Source organism: Numenius arquata, chromosome 22 (genome assembly GCF_964106895.1).
Source record: "Numenius arquata chromosome 22, bNumArq3.hap1.1, whole genome shotgun sequence".
Classification (NCBI taxonomy): domain Eukaryota; kingdom Metazoa; phylum Chordata; class Aves; order Charadriiformes; family Scolopacidae; genus Numenius; species Numenius arquata.
This window is the reverse complement of record NC_133597.1, coordinates 4,125,534-4,151,412: the sequence shown is the minus strand read 5'-3', so window position 1 is coordinate 4,151,412 and position 25,879 is coordinate 4,125,534. Positions and strand designations below refer to the sequence as shown.

Genomic DNA, 25,879 nt, shown 5'->3' with positions numbered 1-25,879 from the left:
CTTCGTACTGACAGCCCTTATCTTTAAAGGCACAGGAGAGTGGCACATAGTGCTCGACAATACGGACCCCCCCTTCCTTTTCCTGTTGCCACTCCTGTCTCTATCCCTGTACACCCAAGTACCAACTCCAAACTAAGTCTCCCAGTTCAGGTTCCAGTCCTGTGCACGGCACAGCAAGGACTGGAGCCACAAACTGGCTCAGCACACCTACCCCCTCTGCCGCAGGAGCCCGGTGGCATGTGGCACTGAGAATCTGCACATTAGTGGGCTACCAGCCGGGCTACCTGCGTCATGTTCCCTACCAGAGGTCACTCAAAATTGCCTGAAAGAAAGACGGCGTTAACACCTCATCTGTCTGAGGGTGCAGGCGAGCGCACAGCAGGGTACCACCAACAGTCATTTCATTGGGGTCAGGTTGAAAAGGGAGATTTTAATAGTTCCCCCCTCTCGATATTGGACTTTTAAGGAGCTACCAGGAGTGGTCTTGTCCAAGGCCAAGCCTGTGGGCAGAGTTAAGAGATGCTTTTCCGTGGCAGTTCTTGCCCCAGCTATAGAAGTTCCTTTGCCCCTTTCCCCACCGCGTGGGGTGACAGAGGCTGGCCAGGTTGCAGCTTTTCATGCAGCCATCCTCCAAGCGACTCCCTCTGACTTTTCCACACCGTCTTTTACGCCACGGTAAACATGCGATGGCGCTTCCCAGCGCTCCTGCTGGAGCCCAACCCAGCGTGATACCTGACCTCTGATCCGCTCCCAGCCTCCGGTGCTGAGACCAGCCGAATGTCTGTGACCCTCCATCTGCTCCCTTCACCCCCGAGGACGCCGAGCGGCCACAATTTGCCACCCTTTTCCCTTCCCGCTGAGGGAAGCCAGGCTGAGGGCAGGCAGCGAGCGGCACCCATGTGGGGGTGTCACCTTGTCCCTTAGCCTGGCGCATTGGCAGCCATTATGGGCAAGAAAACCTTAGGATGGATTAAAAAGTAGGGCTGGAGGCGCTGTGGAGGCCGGGTGTCACCGTGGAGAAGCCGGTGTCACCCTAAAACACCAGAGACAACATGGTTTCCTCTGCCCGGGCGAGAATGAGGTGTGGGGAGACATCAGAGGACGCTGCCTTATGCCTCGTTAAACAGAGCATGAAGGATTAGAGCTGCTGGTATAATTATCGTACTCAGAGAAATTTACTGAAGCAAAAAATGCTGCAGGAAGCCCTCAGGAAGTGTTAGGCAACACGTCGCGAGCATCAAAATGCAAAATGCCATCGTTCTTCTCAGGGCAGAGGGCGATCTCCCAGGGCTCTGCCCCAGAGTAGGCCCCCTGCCCCTCCAGCATTCCCACCGGAAAGCCAAACCCTCACTTTTTTGGCTGGATTTGATCCGCCTGCCGTTAATTCTGCTGCCAACCGCGTTTAATCGCTGACCCCAGCGTGGCGCCGCCATTTCCCCCCCCCCCCCTTCCCGCCGCCATCTTGTGCCCCCCCGCCCAGCTCCCCCTTCCCGCAGCCCACCTCCCTCTATGCAAATCAACCCGCCAGCCCCGCGATCTGATTGGCCGTTTTCGCCCCAAGCGGCCTTCCTCTCTGGCGCGCGAAATATGCAAACGAGACTCCGGACGCCGCGTTGCGATTGGTTGCCACTCTCTCTCTGCCCCTGCCTCCGCCCTCTCCAGCCTACGCTAGCCGATGTCGTCACCCGCATGCGGCCCCTGGAGGCTTCTCACTGGCTGCCGCGCCCGCGAAGCTCCGCCCCCCGCCCGTTGCGGCGCGGCCGGCGGTTCGGGTGGGGGGAGCGGGGAAAGCGCATGAAGGTTCGAGAATACCGGCCGGCCGGCGGGCACGCCCTCTTCCGTTCTACGTCACGGCGGGTGCGGGTTCCGGCCGACGGCCATTGGCGGGCAGGGCGGCGGTCCCCGCGAGCGGATTGGCTGGAGCGTAGCGGAGGGGCGGGCCCTTCTGGAAGGTTCTGAGGGGGTATATAAAGGCGGCGGGGCGGGCGCCCACAGGTCTCATTGAGCAGTTACTTCACAGAAGCAGCTTCCCTTGTGCGCGTCCGGGCCTGTCCGCGCCGCTCAGGTAACGGGGCCTGCCGGCCTGGGGTGGGGGGAGAGCGGGGCGGGAGGGAGGGAGCCGTTGCCCGGCGTAGGCGGTTGCGTTGCGGGGGATCTGGCTGGGTTGGGGGGTGAAGGATCTTCTATCGCTGCAGCGATGGGTCTCCCCGTTTCGATGAGGTCGCCCTGCCCTTTTTTTTTTCCTTTCTTAAATCCGATCTAGCGGCGATTTTTCTGATATCCTTGTTTTCCTGAAATGGTTGGGGGGGCCGGGGGGGGGGGGGGGGGGGGGAGGGAGAGGGATAGAGGAGACTGACCGTCCGCGTTATCTCCCGCCGGGAGCACCCGGGGCTGTGTGGGAGGGAGGGGGGGGAGAGGTGGAGGGGTGGCCGAGGATGCTGGGGTTTGTAGTCCCCGGAGGCGGGCAGGAGGAGGAGATGGAGGAAAAGGAACAGACCTGCAGGACCGCATCGCGGTGGCCGTGGGCCCCGAGGGCTCGGGGGGGGGGGGGGGGTGGCGGCGGCGGGTCTGGGGCTGTGCCAGGCCGCGTGGCCGGGCGGGCTCGGTGCTCGCTACGGCGGAGACTACATCTCCCAGCAGCAAAGATGTCCGCCGGCCACGTGACCGCAGCGGCGCGGGGCATGGTGGGAAACGGAGTCCTGGGCCACGTGGCTTGGCGCCACGTGGTCGGCCGCCACGTGATAGCGGTTTAAAAGGCATTACCGCCTGCGGTAGAGCCGTGGCGGGTTAAAACGCAGGGAAACAGAGCAGTGAAATGTTTTGAGTCCTAATTTTACACCCGAATTTATTTTTCTCCTCCTTCAGACAAGATGTCGAAGGGACCAGCTGTCGGGATCGATCTTGGCACCACCTACTCCTGCGTTGGCGTGTTCCAACATGGGAAGGTGGAAATTATCGCCAACGACCAGGGCAACCGGACCACGCCAAGCTACGTGGCCTTCACGGATACAGAGAGGTTGATCGGCGATGCTGCAAAGAACCAAGTCGCGATGAATCCAACCAATACAGTTTTTGGTAAGGCTACAAAATAGGCACACTTAAAGGACGGAAGCCCAGTGTGGTGATGACGGACGTTACTGATAGCAGAGTTAAAGCTTCCTTTTGTAATTTAAAACTCCCAGTTTGTTTTTAGTCTCAATAATACGACTAATAATTAAGCTTTAATTACGTCTTGGGAAAGTATGTGCCTCACAGTTAAAAAGCTTGTTTGTGCTGAAGGTTGTTTTTGGCAGTTAGTATTAATTGGTCTTGACTAAGTGTCTGGGTCTAATTGCCAGAGGGCAGTGGTTTGTGGTACAGCAGCTGTAGCTCTGCTGTGGTGGCTGAATGCTGCCAAGGCAGTAAGAATTCCAGGTTAAATACAGTGTATTGGGTTTTGTGCATTGTTTTTAGGGAGAACTTTATATTTTTCCTTGTGAATGAACATACTGAATGTGGCCGATTTTTTTTTTTCCCAGATGCAAAACGGTTGATTGGGCGTCGATTTGATGATTCTGTTGTCCAGTCTGATATGAAGCACTGGCCTTTCACTGTGGTGAATGATGCTGGCAGACCTAAAGTCCAGGTGGAGTACAAAGGCGAGACAAAGAGTTTCTACCCAGAAGAAATTTCTTCCATGGTTTTAACCAAAATGAAGGAAATTGCAGAAGCATATCTTGGGAAGGTGAGATTTTAGACTTCAGTGGAATGTAATAGAGTTTAGTATGCATGGGTAGTTAATGAACATAACTGATTCTTTTTACTTGTGTTTTTTGCAGACTGTTACTAACGCTGTAGTGACTGTACCAGCCTATTTCAACGACTCTCAGCGTCAGGCTACAAAAGATGCTGGAACCATTGCAGGGCTCAATGTCCTGAGAATTATTAATGAGCCAACTGCTGCTGCCATAGCCTATGGGCTGGACAAAAAGGTAGGCTACGTGAAGACTTTGTACCTCTGATGTCCAACTAGTAAGCCCGCTAAATGAGCAGTAGAAAATTAATCGTTATTATGAAAATTGATCTCTTCCAGGTTGGTGCTGAGAGGAACGTTCTTATCTTTGACCTTGGAGGTGGCACCTTTGATGTGTCAATTCTGACTATTGAAGATGGCATCTTTGAGGTGAAATCCACCGCAGGTGACACTCACTTGGGTGGAGAAGACTTTGACAACCGCATGGTCAACCACTTCATCGCTGAATTCAAGCGCAAGCACAAGAAAGACATCAGCGAGAACAAGAGGGCCGTGCGTCGCCTCCGCACTGCGTGCGAGCGTGCCAAGCGTACGCTGTCTTCCAGCACACAGGCCAGCATCGAAATTGATTCTCTCTATGAGGGGATCGACTTCTACACGTCCATCACCAGAGCTCGCTTTGAAGAGCTGAACGCCGACCTCTTCCGTGGCACCCTGGATCCTGTGGAGAAGGCTTTGCGGGATGCCAAGCTCGACAAGTCACAGATCCACGACATCGTGCTGGTCGGTGGGTCCACCCGTATCCCAAAGATTCAGAAGCTGCTGCAGGATTTCTTCAATGGCAAAGAGCTGAACAAGAGCATCAATCCTGATGAGGCTGTGGCTTATGGCGCAGGTAATGACAAATACACATCTGAACTAAAACTGGGTGGTGGTCTTGGCTAGCTAGGTACTATCTGAACTGAAGTCTCAGGAGTACTAGCGTAGGCCCTAAATATTCCACCTGAATTGGTAAAGTTTCTCAAAGCAGTAAGAAATCTGAACTTGGACTTGCAATGATGAATCAGGTTCCAAAGCCATTCGTAGTTTCCACCAGAAGTCTACTAATGATGGCCAAATTCTTCCTTGGATGTCTGAGCGAGCCAATGGGGCTAACTGTGGGGTGCAGCGTATCTGTTGCAGAGCTCTTAATTGCTTTTCTCTTCCAGCTGTTCAGGCTGCTATTCTGTCTGGAGACAAGTCTGAGAACGTGCAGGATCTGCTGCTGTTGGATGTGACTCCTCTGTCTCTGGGTATTGAGACCGCTGGAGGTGTCATGACAGTCCTGATCAAGCGGAACACCACCATCCCCACCAAGCAGACTCAGACGTTCACCACTTACTCAGACAACCAGCCTGGTGTGCTTATCCAGGTAGGCAATTAGAAACACTAGGGTGGACTGATGAGGTGCTTACTGAGTTACAAGGCCCTGTCAACACTTCCCAGAGGTTGATCCTTGAAGTAAAGCTTAGGCCTGAGGTCCTGTGTCCTTGCCATTAGCAAGGGATGCTGGGATGTACCTGGTTGCTGTGATGAAAGTGATTTCCAAATCCATTCGTAGTTTCTACCAGAAGTCGAAAGACTCGTGTTGGTCCAAGTACCTTCCTTGGATGTCTGAGCGACCATGTCACTGCAGGATAATACCCCATTACAATTTAGTAACGTGTGGTCAAACTTAGGACTTAATTTGCTGGTTCTTTTACCCTAGGTATATGAAGGAGAACGTGCCATGACCAAGGACAACAACTTGCTGGGCAAGTTTGAGCTGACTGGTATCCCCCCTGCTCCCAGAGGTGTACCTCAGATTGAAGTAACCTTTGATATTGATGCCAACGGCATCCTGAACGTGTCTGCTGTGGACAAGAGCACTGGCAAGGAGAACAAGATCACGATAACAAATGACAAGGGTAAGGATCGTGTGTTTCTGAGGGTGGGACGTGAGCCAGCTGATAATTTGCCTTCTGTCTTAATGAGTTTGTAGTGCATGGGAGGATGTAATCAATCCTTCACCGAAAATGGCTAATGGGGAAACCGTTACCTGTGTTCCACAGGCCGGCTGAGCAAGGAAGACATTGAGCGGATGGTCCAGGAAGCAGAGAAGTACAAAGCAGAAGATGAGAAGCAGCGTGATAAGGTGTCTTCTAAGAACTCCCTGGAGTCTTATGCCTTCAACATGAAAGCTACTGTAGAAGATGAGAAGCTCCAGGGCAAGATCTCTGATGAGGACAAGCAGAAGATCCTGGACAAATGCAATGAAATCATCAACTGGCTGGACAAGAATCAGGTATGTCATGTCCCATGTTGGGTCAGTGTTTACTTCTGGAGTCTCACCGAGATACAAAGAAAGCTCCAGAGGATGGAGAATGCCTGGTTGCTGTGATGAAAGTGATTTCCAAAGCCATTCGTAGTTTCTACCAGAAGTCGAAAGACTCGTGTTGGTCCAAGTACCTTCCTTGGATGTCTGAGCGACCACAGCTAGCAAGCATTTATATAGCTTTTAAATTGCTCTTCATTCAGGCTGGGTAGCTTCCAAGTATGATCCTCTCTAACCTTAAATGAAGTCCTCTTCCTACAGGAGCAATGTAACTGTAGGATTGATTTGAGAGAGTCCTAAATGAGTGGGCTGGGTTTGTTAAAACTAGACAAAGCAGAAAAATTGATCTGCATTGAGAGTTTGAGAAGATAGGCTAGAAGACAAAGTAACTTTTGCACTGTACCCTCTGAGAGCAGTGGGAACTGAGATATTGTTTTCCTTGCAGACGGCTGAGAAGGAGGAGTTTGAGCACCAGCAGAAGGAGCTGGAGAAGGTGTGCAACCCCATCATCACCAAGCTGTACCAGAGTGCGGGAGGAATGCCCGGTGGGATGCCCGGTGGATTCCCTGGTGGTGGAGCTCCTCCATCTGGTGGAGCTTCTTCTGGACCAACCATCGAGGAGGTGGACTAAGGACACCAGGGAAATGCATTCCACTAGCAGTTAGTCTTGGAGGAGACCCCCAGGTGGGGGTTAAGAGTGAAGGACCCAAACCTGTAGGCACATCTGGGTATATTTTGCCAGATTTAAAACTCCATAACTGAGCTGCTGTAAAAAATTAAAAAGAAAAAAAAAAAAACAAACCATTTTTCTGGGCATTTTAAATACTTGAACATGTGCACAGGAGGGGAGATGAATACCATTGCACTTTACAGTACTGTAAACAAGTGGAAATGCAGTTCATGTCCTAAAGAATAAAATACTATTTAATGGGCATCACAATGTTTGTGTGGTCACTTCTTTGTGTACTGATGAGTGTGGAAAAAATAAGGTGAAAATAAACTTCAGTAAAGATGGACACATCTGAGTGTGACCTCAGGCTCCACATAAAGCAGATTTGAGAGAGGTTTCTAGTGAAATCTAGTTAAAATTAGAGCTACACACTCCAGAACAAGAGAGTTGAGAGATCAATGGTTTCTTACCATTAATTTCAGTGCCTGAGGGCTCTTTCCAGCCCAAAAGCTGCCTTTGGTGGCCACAAGGTGGTGGGGGAGCAGTGAAATGGGGGGGTTTGGGGCCAGGTGCCACAATCAAAACACCTTTCTAGTGTTTTAATATACATAGTGGTTGTGGGACACGAAATAAAAATAAAACAATAAACTAGACCTGCATTAAGGTAATCGAGGCTGAGAGGCAGCCCTTTTAAAAGAAAATAAATCAGTATTTTCAGAGAACTGGAAGAGCTTAACAAACACACAACAGTAAAGAGTATTTATAAAATATAGTATAAAAATAGAAAGTGGAGAGTTGTCCCTTGGTCTCACAAGCGTTTATCGCACCAAAGTTTCCCCCGCCACCTCCGATTTATCACGTAAAGTTTCCCCCCACCACCACCTCCTCGTGGGAAGGGGAGTTGGAGGCGGTTCTTCGTTTAAATAAATTGTTGCCAGGTGGGAGGTGGCTTTGGGCAGCCTCTTCAGGAGAATAAGCAATTATGTTGCTTATTATAGTTAGTATTTTATTATATATTAGTATGTTTATCAATATATATGGTATATACAGTACCAGCAGCGCTGCTCCCGGTGCAGTGGCGATTTTCATTAAGTCTTTGAACCATAAAAATCATCTTAGTTCTTATATCCCTTACTACATATAGAGGAATTATCCAGAATAATCACTAATTTAAGCCTGATTATTTTTTATCTGGGTACTTCATGAGTTGAAACACTTTACCCTGAGTTACTTTCTCAACAATGGAGAAGAATTGAGGGATTTTTATCATCTTTTTTTTTTTTTTTTTCTTTTTTTTTCAGTAGCTCAAACCTCCCATTGGCCCCCGAAGCCCGTGTTTCCCGGTCGGATGGATGGATTTTAGGGGCTGATGAAATGCCAAGGTAGGAGCAGCTGAGAGCCCTAAAACACTTCATTGTCTGCCCTCTTTGCACCCAGGTCGTTCTGGATCCTCCTCTGGATGGTAAAGGGGAGGCTGCCCTTGATACCTTCACCCTGCAGGACTCCCGGGTGAAAAAAAAAGCGTTTTGAGGCATAATCCAGGGAAGGGCGCAGCGTGCGAGCGGCAGGTTCCACACCGTTAATTACCACGTTCATTATCTCACCTTCCCGCCTCTAGTGCCAGCAGTTCTGCTCCCAGGGAAGCCTGGCGCGGTGGAGCGGTGGTTTTCATTACGTTGTGACTGCAATCCATAAAAATCATCACTGGGATGGACTAATTAGGTTGGAAAAGACTTGGAACCGTCATCTAGTCCAACTGCCTGACCATGTTATCATTAAGGGCATTAAGGGCATTGTCCAAATGTCTCTTAAACACTGACAGGGCACCCACCACCACTCCAGGAGGACTGGTCTCATGTCCGACCACCTCCTGGGTACAGAAATGGTTCCCAATGTCCAGTCTGAACCTCTCCTGGCGCAGCTCGGAGCCGTTCCCACGTGTCCTCTCACTGGATCCCAGGGAGACGAGCTCAGCACCTCCCTTTCCACGTCCCCTCATGGAGGTCACCCCTCACCCTCCTTTTCTCCAGACAAACCCAGAGCTCTCAGCCACTCCTCACAAGGCTGTCCGTGCCCTCCAGCCCCGTCACTGGCTTGGTGGCCTTCCTCTGGACACATTTGAGTTCCTTCACATCCTTTCTAAGCTGTGGGGCCCAAAACTGCACACGATGCTCGAGGTGAGGCCACACCAATGCTGAATACAGCGGAATAATCACCGCTTTTGACCATCCAGTGACGTTATGATGCCCCCCAAGATGCAATTTGCCCTCTCGGCTGTTGGGGCACCCTGTGCTGGCTCCTCTTGAGCCTGCTGCCCTTTCTCCAGGGCTTCTCTCCAGCCCCTTTCCCAATTCATACTCATGCCTGGTGTTACTCCACCCTAAATGCAGAATCCGGCACTTGGACTTGTTAAAATTAATTCCATTAATGACTGCCCCATGCTCCAATCCATCTAGGTCCCTCTGCAAGGCCTCCTGTCCCTTGAGCACCTCCTGGTACGGCACCATCAGCCCATCGACTAGGGATGGACTCACCTCTTGCATCCAGGTGATTGACAGAAATATTGAACAGAACTGGCCCAAAAATGGAGCCCTGAGGAACACGGCTGGTGGCTGACTCCCAGCCAGATGTAGCCCCCTTCACTACAGCCCCCTGAGCCCTGCCGTTTGGCTGGTCCTTCACCCGGTGCGCCATGTCCCTGCTTATCTCACAGCTGGACGACTTGTCCAGAAGGACACCATGAGGGACACCATCAAAAGCCGTTCTAAAAACCCAGAAAAACGACACCCACTGCCTTCCCTTCAGCTGCTTGGTGGGCGTCATGGTTGAACCCCAGCTGACAGCTCAGCCCCACGCAGCCGGATGCTCACCCCCCCTGGGTAGAAGTGAGAAAATTTGTGGATTTCGATAAAAATGGGTTATTAGGGAAAGCCAAAGCTGCTTGTGTAAGCAAAGCAAAACAAGGACTTCATTCACTGCTTCACCCCACCAAGGCAGATGGGCAGCCACCTCCAGGAAAGGCAGGGCTCCGTCGCATGTCGTGGTGGCTTGGGGACGCAAGGACAAGGGGGAACGGTTTTAAACCGAAAGAGGGGAGATTTAGATTAAATATTAGGAAGAAATTCTTTATTCTAAGGGTGGTGAGAGCCTGGCCCAGGTTGCCCAGAGAAGCTGTGGCTGCCCCATCCCTGGAGGGGTTCAAGGCCAGGTTGGAGGGGGCTTGGAGCAACCTGGTCTGGTGGGAGGTGTCCCTGTGGCACTAGATGATCTTTAAGGTCCCTTCCAACCTGAACCATCCTGTGAATCCATGAAATGCCATCACACTGAACGTCCACCTCCACCCTCCTCCCACTTCTACCCCCCCCCAGCTTTTATTGCTGAGCATGTTGTTATATGGTATGGAACATCCCTCCGTGTCCCCTCATGTCCCCCTTGTGCCCCCCCCATCCTGTCCACTGGTGTGTGACCAGAAAAGGCACCCACTGCTCATCAATAACTCCCCCCATCCCTGCGCTGTCGTCACTGATTCTGTCAGGAACCCCAAAACGCAGCCCCTCACAAGCCACCCTGGAGAAATTTAACCCTGTCCAAGCCAAAGCCGGCACAGTGGGTGACCTTAGCGTGGGACAGTGCTGTGGTGAGGCAGGACTGTCCCTTTGTGACCCCCCCCGTGATGTCTGCGCCCGCTCATCGCAATGTCATTCGCATTGCCAGGAGGCTATTATAATTTCAAGTTAATAACTGGGGAATAACCGAAACATTAATTACACTTTCTTACAAAATAGTGGGGGTGGGGTTAAAAAAAAAAAAAAAGTTAAAAAAAGAAGTTAAAAAAAATTTAAAAAGCTAAAAAAAAAAAAAGTTTAAAAAATAAAAAAATGAAAAAAATAAAAAAAATTAAAAAAATTTAAAAGAAGTTAAAAAAATTTTAAAAGCTAAAAAAAAAGTTTAAAAAGTGGAAAAAAAAAAATTAAAAAAAAAAAAAAAAGTCCCCATGCTGTCGGGTGAACATCTTGTTTCTACGGTTAAATGCATTTTTTTCTCTTGGAGAATGGCCACCAGATGGCAGCAGAGACCATGAAATAACGAGGAGGCGCTTTTTCTTGCTTCCCCCCCCCCCCCCCCCCCCCGCAGCTTTTGCTTTAAATCCCCAAAAATATGTTTATGGCCTTTAATTTCCTCCGTAGCAGCATCTCTCATTACGAGTGTGCAGTGCCTTTATTGCCGGAGGGGAGATTTAATGAAAATAGTTTTTGGAAAGTGGTGTTTTAGGGTGTTTTTAGAAACCAGCACTGTTTTCACGGAAGGGCATTTCTGGGGGTTCTCGGAGCTGGGATTCAGAATTTTCAGGCTTTTCAGGGTAAGGGATGAGGTTTCCCAGTGAAAATCATGAAAAAGTGCAGAAACAGGGTGAGGGTCAGGCCATGGGGGCGGTGAAACCGAGAGGGGGAGAGAAGGGGCTGCTGTGGGGGGTCACAGTCACAGTAGGGCTTGCACGAGGGCATAGCGAAGTTTTAGGGAAGTAAATGAATGAAAACAGTGTCAAAATTGTGAGTTTTTACATTCATAACAACAAAGGAGCCCCGAGAGTTGTGTGCAGAACAGGGGAGCTGGTTTTAGGGGAATGCATGGCTAATTTGAGAAGAATTTGAATTCAAGAAGAATTCAAGTTATTTTCTTTTCTTTAAAAACTTTATTTTTTTTTTTTCTTATTTGTTAAAAAACTTAAATTCATTATTTTTTTTATTTTTCTGCTACAAGTGTTTCTTAATTAGGTATAGATTGGGTAATTAGTTGGAATCTCCCCAGCCGTTCCTGCTGAGGCTGATGCCAAGGGCAGGCACCTGTGGTGCTGCCCTCTTCGCTGGGGGCCGGTGATGCTGCTGCCCCGGGAGCACGAAATCAGGCAAAACCCCAAAACACTGGTAATGTCTATACAACTTTATTTTGTGGATCTTTCGAGGATCTCGTGTTTTTCCGAAGCGGCGGGGTTTTCAGCTTAATTTTCTTTACCGATGAGCGAGATCTGTCTCTGCAGGGGCCAAGAAGAGCAGCAACTCTGCGTCTGACAGCGACAGCAGAGCTCTGCAGGAGGCAAACTCCCCATTTGGGTTCCCAGTTTTCCCAACTGGTGAATTTTGCAGCCCAGAACCTCTTGCAAAGGCTTTGATTTCAGGCCACTCGGCTCCCGCGTCCTCTGCTAGTACTATTTCTATTTTTTGGTAATATCTGCCTGGTTTTTCCCCTGCTCTAAGGGCTGTGAGAGAGCTGGCTGTGGGAATCCCTTCCTTTGGTTACTGCCTTAACAGAAAGGGCAAAGTTAATTCATAGTTTATCTGGGGGTTTTAGGAGCTACCGGGGTTTCACCTCCCTGGGAGTTCTCACCCAGGTTGCCTTTCCCGAAGCCTTTAGGTTGTGTTAGTCTGGTAACAGCAATTTTGGACAGGAAAGACCATTCATTTTGAAGTCAGCATTGTGGCTTCCCACTGGAGCCTTGGTGGTGAGCAGAGGACCTTTTCCAAGTCTCTCTGCTTGGTATGGAAATGCTGAGGGACTTGTTCTCCTTCATGGTTTCATACTGGAGATCAGGGGAGGATTTGAAATGCTGATGTCCAGGGGCAGCTACGCCAAAACGCTGTAGAGACCTAAGAATAGTCAGTCGAGCAAAGTCCAGCTAAACTGAGATCTATCGGTGACCAGTGCAGCCTGTCTTAGAAGAAAGGATGAAAAATGTTTCAGTAAATAGGCTTAAGGGAGGGTTTTTACTTGGTATTTCACCAGAGGAGGCTGAATTTGGTTCCATTGAGGAGGAATCCCTGACTCCCTTGCAGGTAACACGAAGATGCTGCGTAGCCTGTTCACAAGGCAGGAATTAGCTTAAGGGTTTGCTTTGCAAGCTCAGAAGTCAGCGTGGACGCTACCGACTGCTTTCTGGGTGCCTTCACCAAGGTGAATTAAGTCTTTATTCCTTTTCAAAGTGTTTTGGTGTCTGCTTGCAGAGACAAAGAGTGCTGGGGCTGTTTTGAAGAACAGGTAAGGAGTATGTTACTGGTTTGCCCCTGTAAAAGCTCCTGCTTTGGGGTATTACAAAATTTTTCTGTGTATGTGTGTGTGAGAGAGAGAGAGTGTGTTTATTTTTTGGTAAAACTGGGATAGAGGTGTGTAGCCTGAGTTTGGGCTGGAAGGAGATTCCTGCTGGAGTCAGTGATCCAGCTGGGGAAGCCAAAGCTGGGGCAGAGTCAGGCTGGGCTTCCAAGGAGCCCTCTCGGTCCCAGTCAAGCACCTAATTCAGCTTCTTGGAAAACCACAGGGTTACACAGGGAGTCCGGCAGCAGAGGTAAGAGAAAAGCTTTAGGTTTCTTGTACAGCTTTATTATAAAACATTAAGCACTTTGCTGTTGAGGGAGGGAAACGTGTTTGCTCCGGGAGTCAGGCTCAGTTTCTTTTCTCCACGTATTGCAAAATGCAAAGAAAAGGAGCTTTGAAGGAACTTTCACAGTTTCTTGAAGAAGAAAGCAGTATTAAAAGATGGGGTTTGGGGGGATTAAACACTCATGTTTTGCAAGTAAATGCAGGTTTATAATCTGCAGTAGCCTTAAGGTTAATTAGCCAAGCTGTGCTTGACTGTTTTGCCTTGGAGAAGAGGGAACTCTCTAACCCCCAACGACTGCAAAGGTGCTGTTAACTCTTTCGAATAATCCTCAGGAACCCACGTTAAAAAAAGACAATAATAAAAACAGCTCAGGAAAAGCGAGAGCTGGGGGTTCAGTGGTGGGTGGCAGGAGCTGGTTGTGAGGAAAGGGCATGAATCAAAGCTGTGGTTTGGAATTGCCATTATAGAAGGGCTTGCTGTAAAGGCAAAACGCAGCTCAACCAGGAGACCAGGCAGCCTGCTCGCTGCTGAGCCTCAGCACTTGTCTCCTCTCTCTGGTCAAGTGCCTGTTTTTTCATCACACGATTGACTCTGTGGCTGTTTTGTTCAGGCTGAAAGACAGGAGCGCTTGCTGGAGGAGGTAGTCAATGCAGAGGTCCTGGGGCCTTGAAAAAAGCAAGGATTAATAGGTTTTGCTGCCTTTGAGCTGTGCACCCAAGTCAGCATTGAATAAAGGGCTTTCGCTCGCAGATAGGCAGCCGGGGCTGCCTTTGGGGAGCCTGGCCGGACAGCGGGGTCCAGGTCTGGGTAACCTTCCGGGCTCTATCACACTGGCCCTCTGGCTACTGCAATGTGAGGGGCTGCGTAGCCCACCCTCCCTGTGTCTGAGCTCTGAGCAGCTCGTGGGGTCCCCCAATTCCTGCCCCGACTGTGCTTTCCGGGGGTCAGCCGGGAGCCCTGCGGTGGGGCGGGATGTTCTGCCGCTGCCTGCCCCCCTCATCCTGCTGTTGGTTGATGCCTTCAGTTTCCGAGGCCCTTTTCACCAGCTCTGGAGGATAATACAGCCTGTGGCAGAGGGATGCACAGGCACACATGTTATGGGCTGGTTTATATGCTTCAGCAGAAAATAAAGCGAACTTCTGGTCATATATGTCTGTGTTTTGTGTATTATGGGGGGTTCTTTGATATTTAAAAGCAGCAACAGAGCACCTAAGCCTCCTATCTGGGGAGCAAGGTACAATCACCCCATTTGCAATCTCTGCCCTGGCACTGGATTCATTAATAACACCGCCTTTAGTTAGCAGAGAAATGGGTACTTGGCAGCCCCCTGCTCAGCCCTCCTTCTCCCCTCATGCTTTTTTCTGCTCTTCTTCCACCATCCCACATCATCATCCTTTTTCCGTCGATTGCCCAACAATGCCTAATTCTATTATTCGGAATGATTTCCCACCGGGCGGTAGTTTATTTCTGTCATCGAATCTCTGATGAAATCTTTAGACATGAAATATTTAGCCCGATACCAACAAACCGCACATAGTGTTAACGTGTCACAAGCTGCCTGGAGACAGCATTAGGCTGTAATTTGAAAGCGAGTGAAGTGATAATGCCATGCGCACTGCTTTTGTGAGCATGCATTAATGCATCTTTTGCCAGGGCCAGTCATTGACAGCAAATCGACTCCCACTAATAGTATGCGGGAGGGTGGCAAAATTGGGGGTGATGCAGAAAATAAAGCATATTGACCAGCCAACTGCAGCGCCTCGGTAGCCTTTAATCTATTATTGCCCTTGATGGGGATGTTTTAATGCAACTTTACTGTCAATCGCATTTATAGTCGCACACTCTGCCTGCTGGGGAGCGCTGTGAAAATGGCAGAACTTGGATCATGCTGTTGCTTAGAGCTCATAGTTATTGATTGTGGCCGGGCTCAGGAGTCTGGGTTATAATTATTTCATTAAACCATTTAATGGTTATCAAATATGAACCCTTCTACCATTCCATTTAGGAAATGCAGCAAGCTTTAAGTTTTATTGCTAATCCATGTTGATCTTATTTTTCTTAAATTGTCCGATGCTCCCAAGTGGTCGCTCTTCCCCCGCCAGGACTCTCTGCGTATCGATCCCGGGAGAGCCGCTCTCGGCCACACCGGCCTCTCGCATGGCACGGGGAGACGGGATTATATGAACCTGCATTAACAGAGCACCCCAAATAATAATTGGACTCCCCGGTCCCCTCTCTGACCTGTTTTTGCCACGGTGGAGTCGGTCCCAGTTTATTGATAGGGAAGCTAGAAAAGCTAGAAAATCTGCTTTACACTGCCAGCCCTGCCTGGGGGGAGAAGACATTCGGTCTCTTCCCTTATGGAAGACATTCTGTGCCCCAATTTCTCTCTGCCTCAGTTTCCCCATGCCTCAGTTTCCCATTTGACCAATGGAGTTCCTTGTGCTTTTTTCACTCATTTGTGGTTTAGGAATGAAAAGGGCCAAATATTACAACCTGAATCCTTCCCTTATTCAAAGACAGGCTGTTCATGCCTGTAAAGGAGGGAGGAAATTCCCCTTCCAAAGTTTTCTTGATTTTTTTTTTTTTTTTTTTTTTCCCCATGAGAATGAAAACAGTTCTGTTGTTTTTCTCACATAACCAGAGTATGGCTGCATCCCGCTTGGTCCCAAATGTTTGAGGCAGCCTTAAAAGCACAGTAGGCACAACACAGTCTGTCGCTGCATCTCTGACACTGCGCATTTCCCTCTCTTCCCCGGCTGTGTTACCCTCCACGTGACACCTTAGAGCACCTTGTACTGGTGTAACTGGATTGCGCGGGGGCATGGCAGAAACAAGGTGAATTTGGGGAGCTCCGGAACCTCTAGAGGTGTAAGAGCTGTTCCTGGCACTGCCTGAGACTCTCTCTGTGGCCCAAATCCTCTGAATTCCTCTTCATTTCACTCTTCCCCCTTGTGAGTGGCAGATTAAGTCAGGGCTTCATTCCAGCAACTGGAAAGCCCCACGGGAACCAGAGGAACTCTAGAAATCCCAGGGACTCTCATCGGCTGCACCGGGGCACGCTCCTGCCCTCTCTCACACCCTGGTGCCTTTCAAACGTCGCACAGACCTCACGGTTAAAGTGTGGAAAAACGGGGTGAACCCAGGTCGAGGGGGATAGGGAGGCTTTGAGGAAGTATCTCGGTACGCATTTGTATTCCGGATCCATTGAAAGCCTGTATTCGTTGGCACCTTTTCATTAAAACCCTGGATGCTCTGGAAAAGCTGTATCTTAATTTGAACAAACTGATTCCTTTTTTCCGTGGGCAGGCGATAGAGTTTCTGCAGAGTCCTTTATCAGTATTCTGTGCTGCCTTCTAGCAGCTGCTCATTTTATGTTGCCTCAACCTATGCTGACCTCATTTTCTATCACAGAGCAGTGAAGGATTTGGTAAAAATTAGTTATATTAGTAGCTCCCGATACAGCCAGTTTATTTGTGATATGACAAATATTTCAGCCATTAGGATCTTTCCATCTCTTAGCAGCTTAAATGCACTCACTTATATTCCAAATCACTGCTTAATTTAAAAGCCTATTTGTCTAGATTGTTGCAGGCATGAAAAAAAAGAAAAAAATAAATGCAGAACACTTACCCTTTCAAATAGGCCTGTAGCACAACCGGAGTTGTGCCTGTGATTGGATCTCCCGCTCCATAACTTTACACTCGGCGAAGCCGCGGACTAATCACTTAGTGCACGGCAGAAGCACATCAATTCCACGGAGGAAGATGCGGAGGCCGGATTGCCGCCTTCTCCCCCCCCGGCAGTGATTCGCCGGCCCTGCCTCAGTTTCCCCACTCGTCCTGCTGGGATGCGGGAGGCATTTCCCGGCTTTCTGGAGCCGCTCGGTCGCCCACCAGTGTGGGAATGCTATGTGGGGAAGGGTGGGAGGGCTACAAAGCCAGCCCTGGCGGTGGGGCAGGGCATTTTAGTGCCTGCTAAAGCTATTTCTGAAGCCTGCCGGCTCCTGGCTGCTTGAAAAGAGGTTTCAGCCCCACGGGGGCAAGCAGGCAGGAGATACAGGCTGGTTTGATGCTTTGAGGGTGCATGTGTGTGTGTTTCATGTTCCCTGTGCCTCAAACACTTCTGTAAAGTAACTAAACTCCCGGCAATGCCTGATTTATTCAGTCTGGTTGGCCTCTTTTCTCAGTCCTGCAGTTCAGGGAGGGAGGGAAGGGTGGAACTGCAGGGGAGATGCTGGGGTTCCCTTGAACTCCTCCAAGCACTCAAGCCAGGCCATTCCTCCAGGCTTTTTTTTCCGCACCCAGGAGGCCCGAATGCTGCTTTTAGAGACTCGCACGTTTTCATTTGTTTGAGATAACACCGGGATGTAACTCCAGGGTAGCTTTAAGGAACGTGCACTGTCTCTGGCAAAGATCACAGTAAAATCCCCGGAGCTGCTGACGCTCTGGTTGCATGAAGGTGCCCAGCTCTGCCGGGCTGCCCTTGCTCTCTCCCTCCGTGTGTTCCTTGGGGGAACTTCTCGGTTCCCCTTTGGCATTTTCCTTCCACTCGAAGCCGGGAAGCAAACCCATGCCCTGAGTGTCTGACTGGCCAGTGAAAAGTCATGATAGGACCAGGGTTGTCTCTGCTGGCTCCTTCCCCCAGCTACAAGAGGAGCTCGCCGTCTCTGTACAGATTTCGCCGCTGAGCAGCCTCCAGCTCCAGCACTGGTTCTAATGGACACGTTTAAATTCATGGGCAGCAGCTGTTCAAAGCTGGCAAAAGGGAGCATCATCAAAGACTTAGTTGTTTGGGGTTTTTTTTTGAAAGGAAGATCTTTCCTTTGACTGGCCGTGGAGAATCCCCAGGTAGGCTGTGTGATGCATTTGCTGCCTGTTTTACCCTCCCGGCAGGGCTGCAAACCTTCCTCCCCCTCCAGCAGTTCCCTGGACCCCAGCTCTCCCTGTTGGGGTGAGATACAGGAGACTTTTAGGAGATGGGACTCAAAGATTGAACTTTGTTTGGGAGGGAGAAAGGATCCACAGGTTAACCCAGCTCACCTCTGCCTCCGGGGCTCCATAGAGGGAGCCAGTTCCAAGACTTTACCCTGTTATTCCTTCCCCTGGTTCTCCTGAGCCTCCTCCCAGGCAGGTAGCTGGTGTTTCTGGATCACACCTTGCAGTGCCAGGTTTGACGAAGTGCAGAGCACTGAGAAGCAAAGGAATTCACCAGCTCGAAAAGGCAAGTGCCAGTTTGCTGTTGAGGGAAGGTTTTTTTTGCTCGTTAGTCCCGGGGGCTCGCAGGCATTCCCTGCTGCTGATAGTTCTGGAGCAGGTTGTGAAGAAAAGGAACTGTCTTCTTGTGTAAGAAAAGTAATTTAAAAGTAAAATCCTGCTCACATGCGATTACCGGTTCTGATTGTGTCAGCTGGGATGTTTGACATCTTCTCTAAAGGTAAATTATCTCTGAAAATGTATGCTATTTTATAGTAGGCTATGGCAGAGGATTCTGACTAAAAATAGTTATCCCAAGGTAACTCAGTCTTGATAAATTCTCCTGCAGCTTTCACAATTAAGGAGTTATGATGGAGACATATTTAATTGCTAGGAAAAGCCACACGAAACCAGAGCAAACTGTAATTCTTGCTTAGTTTCACTATTCAACTTGCAAGACTCTAGGAGTTCAAATGCTGATGGAAGTGTATCGATTTTCCCCTATATTGAATGCTTCCAAAAAAAAATCTCAACAAAAAAACCCCAACCCACCTCCCATGATGCAAGTCCCATGGTTCCAATTAAAATCACCTGTTAACTTAAAAAGGTCTCTTTTTAAAAAGGGTTTAAAAGATTTTCATTTAATTGATTCAATGTAAAATGCCCTTTACAATTACCACTATAAACTACTTGTTTCCCACTGAGTAAGACCCAATTTGAGATGTTTATCAAGACTTTGCACTCTTTCCACTCTTCATACTGAGTTCTTAAATTCCTTATTGACAGCTTGCATCTGTCAGCAATGGATATTTTTAGTTTGTTGCAAGAAAGCTTTTAAAAGGTTGTAATGGCTTGATTTTGTCTCTGTGGTCTCAAGCGATAAATCAGCTCTGAATGGCCTCATAAGCGTGGGCAGTGCTGGGTGCCCTTTATTTCAGAGCAGTAAAATGACATGATTTAACAAATTTCTTCTTTCCTTCCTCTGAGTATTTCCATAAAGGCAGTGATGCTTAGCGCAAAGATCACACCCCTCATTTTTTCTTTACTTTTTTTTTTTTTTTTGGTGAGTCTTACAATACACTTCACAACTTATAAACATCGTGGCACTGGTTGGTTTCTGCTGAAGCCTCTGTGGCTTTGGTCGTGGGGCTTACCTAGAACTTTGTCCTCAAAAGACTGACACACACCCCCCCACACACCCACAGAGTTTAATTGAGATGAGAGCACTTTTATTAGAAGACAGCAGTTTGTAATTCGAACACATTTGCCATCTCTCTGTGCACACAGACCATGGACTCTATTTTTTTCAGGTGAGACAGGCAGGATAACACTGGTTTTGCAGTGCACAGAGTACATACATGTGTCCGCCCCCCCCCCCCCCGCTGTATTTTACCTCCCAAAGTCTATCAGGGGAGAGTTTATCCATCCAGAAGGCCACAAACTGGATGGTTTTACAGGCTGTCCCTCCTCCCTGCCCCATACTCTGAGAAGGGGACCCAGACCCCAAAGCTCACCCCTTAACATCAGGCAGAACGGCCACAGAAATTCTCTGACCACCCAGGGAGGAGGAGGAGCAACTGATGGAGGAGAGAAAGAAAAAAGGTGGTAAGAAAGGATTCAGAAATCAAAGCCCACCTTGTTGGGTGTTTTGAGGAGGCCAGGGAGCCTCGGTTTCTTTCAGTCGGGGACCATTCCCCTAGGGAAGGGCAGCTCTCCCCTTGAGGTCTTAACAGCACCCTGAGAAATCATTCCTGTCACCACAGCTCTCCGGGCCTGTGAAACACTAACATTTTAGCCACGAAAAAAAACCCCTTACTTTGCAGTTTTACACCATAGGACCCTTTGAGCCCTCGGGTTTCTTGCAGAGACAGGCTCCAGGGAAGGGTCTCTCTGCAGAGCTGTGCTGGGGATGTCCAGGGACCTGCTGGAAACTGGGGTTTTCCCCGGAAAAACCAGCAGCTCCTCAGGGCTTGCCAGTCCCGTGGGCGCCAGAGGGAAAGAGATTTTTCTCCCTTGCAGTCAGCACAGTTTGAATTTAGGGAATGCCAGTCCTGCTTCTGAGGGGTGCCCTAAACTCACAGCCTTATTGCTGTTAAACCGAGCCCTTCAAAGCTGCTGTTTCCCAGCCCCAGGGAGCCCACCCCTCACCCTGGAGCATCCATCCCAGTGACTGCCAGCACCGGGTCCCCCCCGGTTCCCAGGGGTGCAGGGTTGGGGGGGGACACACACACAGAGACGTGTCTGCCCCCAGCTCTGCAAAGCGCAGCCAGGAGAGGCTTTTTCCCCTGCAAACCCATTTGTGTCTCCATTAAATCAGGTGCTCTCAGCCGAAGGAAAGCGCTTCCATTCGGCACCAGGAGCGCTTGAAACTTGTACATCTTCCCCCCCCCCCGCCCCCAGCCCCCCAGCATAGAACAGCCCAGGAGTAAAAGTACAACCACATCTCCCCTCCTCGAAAGAGGGGCTGGCATTTCATGCAGTTTGGCTGGATTCCAGCCTTTTCCCAAGCATTTTTGGGGTATTTGGACCTAGCTTTTCCACCTCAATATTATTCTGAGTTAGTCTGTGGATGTGAGGGGTTTCTCTTCTTTTTATTTCCCCCTTGTTACAGAAAGCAGAGCTGAAATAACCTGTTGTCAGCTCCAGGGAGCTGCAGATAGACACACAGCAGTGCCTGAGCTCTGCTCTCCTTGGCCTGATGGCGCTTTAAGGCAAGAGGAGATTAAAACCAGGGTAAAAGTTGGAAAAGCTGGAACTAGCTCTGCTCTGAAACGTGTCCCCACGTCCAGCTACACCCCCCGACCACCCTCTGTCACCTTCGGAGGATAGGAATGAGCAGGTGGGTTTGCTTGGGGTGTGCCCACCTTTCCTGACCCATCCTGCACCTTCCCAGCCCAAGGAGGAAGGCAAACGCTTGCTGTGAACATCAGGAGCGAGGAGAGACCCCCCGGCAGCTGCACGGAGCAGCTGTAAGCACCATGTTTTTCCTTTCCTCTGGGCAGGTTGGGCTTCTTCGGGCTGAAGGGCTGAGAGCTGAGGGGGTGCCAGGCTGTGGAGATGGGACAAAGTGGGGTTGAATCAGGGATGCTGTGTGGGCGATGCCTCCACCCCCTGAATCACTGGCCTGTCTCCTTTCTGCGGGTGGGGAAACTGAGGCACGAGGAGATTTATTTTTTTTTCCCACCCCTAAATGCAAGGAGAGAGCGAGTCAGCTAGAAGCCCAAGTATTGATCTGAGATCAAACTCTCAGATCAAATCTCTCTCCTCCCAAAAGGCCATGTTTGTGCTGCTCAGCAGTAATGCCACAATTTCTCTTTAATAAAATACACTTAGAGTCACCCGGCGTGCCAAAAGCCAGCCCAGCTCTCTAACCAAGGTCTGCTGCTAATAAGAAAACCACCTCAATTACCCCAATTAGAGTTTCACAAACGGGGAGTTTGTTTCCACACTTTCAATCAAAACTCCAGCCGGACCCGGGGAGGAAAGATGTTCGCTTCCAGCCCCCGACGCAGACATGCTAATTACAAACCACAACAGGTTAAAGTGTCCAGCACACAGGTGATAAATATGGGTGTAATTATGGGTTATTGTAGGAGCTTAATTAGGATAGCTGCAATTAGCCTATTTTTCCCGATCTTCATTTAGCAACTAACAAAATCAAATGGAAAATATTTTAATTTAAAAGGCCTTCTCAGCATAGGGTTACTAGAAGAGACTTAATTACTCATTGATAACTATGAGGTGGAGAAATCACTTCTTTTGTGCCAGTAGTAATAAAAAGCAAGGCTGTTAGTTAAAAATAATACCCAGCAGGTTTTTAGGTTTCAGTCCACGTAAAAATCTGGGAGTCCTCACCTTGGGTTTAGTGTGGCTGAACGCGCAAACGGGCAACTAAACCTCCAGGGGAAGGTCTCGTGTCTCTTTTCTGGGCTCGGGGGAGGCAGGAAGAGCCAGGGGTCCCCCTGAACCCCAGCTCTTCTGGCCAGCAGGTACCTCTACCTGCTCAGTGGTCAGAGGATGCTTCAGGGACATCCCATCAGGTTTAAACACTGGGGTTTGAAGCTGAGTTTCCCTCCTCCTGGCAGAATTATGAAGGAAAATGGGAGAGAATTGGCAAGTTTTCAGGGAGAGGTCTCTGGGTGTGGGTTTAGCAGTAAAGGGGCATATAGAGGAGTTGTTTTCAACTCAGGTGCCCAGGGTCCAAGTACATCCTTCTTCTGTTTGTACTTGGACTATTTGTGCCATCAGAGCCTCCGTAAAGCTCTGAAAGTGCCTTGGAGCAAGTGGCAGGCTGGATGGCAGCATGAAAAGCCTTCTCTTGTGGGTTCTCCAGCCTCTGGACAAGGAAAAACTGCAGAAACGCTCAGTTTCCTTAAGGTTAAATAAAATAACCAACTCCCTGATCACTGCTGGTGTTGTTGGAACAGGGCACAACTCAAATTCAACAAATCAGGGGCTCGGGGCATCGCTTTTTTTTTTAAAGAAACCCCTCCTGCTAACATCCCTGTGGATTAGGTTGCTCATTTACTGGGCTTGAAAACATTTTCCTGTTCACAAGCTAAACAGATGAGACTCTAAGATTCCTCTCTTTCTTGTTCATTTAGGGGTGAAAAATTGCCAGCAAGAATTCAATTAGCATCATATCTGCTTAGCCCGGACTGTGCTGAGGGCCTTCCTACACCCATACTTTCACTGCGTTGTCTTCACAATAGCAGCATCTGCTTTATTATGAGTTGCCTAATTGATTCTGACATGCCCAGTTATTATATGTTAACAATGTCCTCTAGGGTGAATAGTTAGAGGGGAAGGGAGGGGCAATCACAAAGATGTTTTTCTTCTGTTTCTTGGACCTCCTTTCAGAATTAAAAGCTGCGGCTGACCTATGGCATTGCCTTATTCACAGAAAGGTCCCTAACTTCTGGACCTAACTTAGCTGCAAATGCTGGTGGCAAATTTTCCCCTGGAAGTTTATTTTTGTTCCCTCCCCCCCCCCCCAATTAGAAAATGCATATTCAACAATGTCAGAAAGGCTCCTAAACTGTGTGGAATGGGATGACGTGTTACATGAAAAAGAAAATGAAAATTAAACTCAACCTTTATCATTTTCCCTGATGGTATATGGGCCAAGCTTGGCCAGGCTGGCAGCGAAAGGCGGCATCTTTTATAAACTCGGCAGATACAGTTAGAAAACCCGGTCAGCCTTTGAAGCTCACAAACCTTTTCTCGAAGAACTCTGTATGAAATTCAAAGCCATCACTGCTGTGGTGGGGGTACGAGGTCAGCAGGAAGAATGCTGTTCTGTGGGAATTGTAAAAATATCCTAACTTTTCCTTCTAAGAAAATAGGAGGGCGGTCCTGTGTGCTGAGGAATGAAACGTTCTGATTAGGTCGGCACCGCTGACACAGAGCATCTAAAAATCAGGGTGATTGTAGGAGCAGGCATCAGAGGGGAGTTAGCAGCCAGGGCTGTTGGACTAGCATGGACCAGGCAGGACATGTCTGGGGCAGGGAGATGGATTAGGGGAGCTCTTGAGCTGGCTGCCAGTCCTACTTCATACAAAGCTGGTTGCGTGGCTGGAATGTCATTTTGGGTAGTTTTATTGCCCTAATCTTTGCCGGTTTTATAATCTGGCTTGATTTAGATTCGTACTCTAATTTCTGTCTTCGTTTATAACCCCTGCAGAGACACCCTTGTTCTCGGTGGTGTTTGTGGCTGTGAGAGCTCAGCTGGGTGATACAGGTACACCCTGAAAGGAGGGTGTAGAGAGGCAGGGGTCGGTCTCTTCTCCCAAGTCACGGCCGACAGGACTAGAGGAAACGGCCTCAAGTTGCGCCAGGGGAGGTTCAGGCTGGATATTGGGAAAAATGTTTTCACTGAGAGGGTTATCAGACATTGGAATGGGCTGCCCAGGGAAGTGGTTGAGGCACCATCCCTGGAAGTGTTCAAAAGGCAGGTTGACGTGGTGCTGGGAGACACGGTTTAGTGATGGTGTTGCATTTTGTTGTTTTGTGGGTGTTTATTTTTGTCAGTTAGGTTGATGGTTGGACAAGATGATCTTGAAGGTCCCTTCCAACCTAGAAGATTCTCTGATTCTGTCATTCTGTGATCCAACATTGCCCATTTCCGGCCAGGTCTGTCCATGCTCTGTTTTATGTCACACCAGTGAAAAGCTCACTCTGGAGGCAACGCACGTTGCCCTTCTTATTCGTGCTGCTGCAGAAGAGAAAGAAATCTTCCTGCACCTCATGACCCTCTCCCGGTAGCTACTTCTCCTGTGTGATGCTGTAAGGGCCTCTACACTTTGTAAGCATCACCCAGGAAAAATCAAAGAGTCAGATTAGGGGAGAACTCACAATGATGCGACGGCAAAATGGTTCTTGCTGGGAAACGTAATGTGTGTTTCTCATGGAAGCTGGGTGTTCATGGAAGTCCAGATTCTTATTGATTTACCTCTATAGCCCCTATCCCTCATCGTGGAATATCCTCGCTCCTCTCCCGCATCCTTCATGACCTGGTGCCTTAGGAAAGCAGATTAGAACAGCCAGGCCCAATGTGGATCCAGCCAGGTCCTGTCTCCTCTCTTTGCTTCTATGAGCCTGCAAAGGGCGACACACGAAGTTTTATACGATCCTTTGTCATTTAGATAAAGGAAGTAATGGGGGCTCCGGAGTCTCCCTAAATGTCTTTTGTAGGTTTTTGCTGTGGTTTTCAGGCAACACCTATTTTTTTGTGTCAAATCTCTTGCAGTTAGTAGCCATGAAAAAGCGTTAAGAGTTAAATCGTGAGGGCTGATGCTGAAAAGTACAGAGCACCCATGAGATATATGTATATATATGCCTTATATATAAGGAAATGATGGACAGAGAGACCAAGGTATGTGAATCTATATCCTGTTGATCAGAGTTAGACCCCTCCATCCTTCGGAGGACCCAGACCAAAGCAGCTTTTGCAGGGTTCCTTGCTCCAAAGTCAAAGCCAGACCCGATAACGAAGCCCAGGGTCCATGAAAGTGCCTGGCTCAAGCACCTCCACCCTCCCTGTCCCCTGGGAATGTGACAACTGTCCACCCTCAAGGCCCAGGACCAGGTGGGACGAAGGCAGCAAGCTGCCACCAGTCTCTTTGGCTCACCGGTAGGCACTGAGGTCCATTAGAGGCACATCGTAAAAGGTGCCAATTCTTTCCCAGGGCTTAAGGTAAAAAGCAAAAGAAATGGAAACGGGCTTTGCTACAGCCCTGCAAGAGGTGGCAGACGCGGTGGAGGTGGGTGAGCCTGGAAGGTGCTTCTCCCTTGAGCTGGAAGCCATGTTGGAGCCCTCGGCTCGTTACAGGCGGCGCCAATTGATGCTGCCGGGCCATCGACCGGGCCCTTCCCAGGGCTGCCATGGGAAGTGCCTTGAATTTTGTCAGAGTAACTTATTAGGGAGCGTTAATAAAACTTGTTACCCTAATTGAAACAAATAGTTAAATAAAAATCAAGGCTTCAGGCATTAATGGATGTGCGTGTGGGAGAGGGAACAGCACACGAGTAACTAGGCTTCCTGTCCTTTTAGGAT

General features: G+C 49.2%; 1 protein-coding gene and 3 non-coding genes across 4 annotated transcripts; all 4 read left to right on the top strand.

Moving 5' to 3' along the window:
* The first annotated feature begins 1,999 nt into the window (after positions 1-1,999).
* HSPA8 (heat shock protein family A (Hsp70) member 8) lies at positions 2,000-7,101 on the top strand. The gene is made up of 9 exons (XM_074162551.1): positions 2,000-2,065; positions 2,866-3,075; positions 3,519-3,724; positions 3,819-3,971; positions 4,073-4,628; positions 4,942-5,144; positions 5,481-5,679; positions 5,824-6,056; positions 6,532-7,101. Exons 2-9 carry the CDS (start codon positions 2,871-2,873, stop codon positions 6,715-6,717), a joined length of 1,941 nt encoding a protein of 646 aa, XP_074018652.1. The 5' UTR covers positions 2,000-2,065; positions 2,866-2,870; the 3' UTR covers positions 6,718-7,101.
* LOC141474589 (small nucleolar RNA SNORD14) lies at positions 4,784-4,874 on the top strand. Its single transcript, XR_012463632.1, has one exon. It is a non-coding gene; the product is annotated as a small nucleolar RNA SNORD14 (small nucleolar RNA).
* LOC141474590 (small nucleolar RNA SNORD14) lies at positions 5,297-5,394 on the top strand. Its single transcript, XR_012463633.1, has one exon. It is a non-coding gene; the product is annotated as a small nucleolar RNA SNORD14 (small nucleolar RNA).
* LOC141474591 (small nucleolar RNA SNORD14) lies at positions 6,144-6,241 on the top strand. The gene has a single exon (XR_012463634.1). It is a non-coding gene; the product is annotated as a small nucleolar RNA SNORD14 (small nucleolar RNA).
* Positions 7,102-25,879: the final 18,778 nt, after the last annotated feature.

Coding starts and splice junctions, on each gene's coding strand:
- HSPA8 (XM_074162551.1), top strand. CDS start 2,871: ATGTCGAAGGGACCAGCTGTCGGGATCGATCTTGGCACCACCTACTCC. Junction 4,629..4,941: donor GGCTGTGGCTTATGGCGCAG/GTAATGACAAAT, acceptor TTTCTCTTCCAG/CTGTTCAGGCTGCTATTCTG. Junction 6,057..6,531: donor ACTGGCTGGACAAGAATCAG/GTATGTCATGTC, acceptor TTTTCCTTGCAG/ACGGCTGAGAAGGAGGAGTT.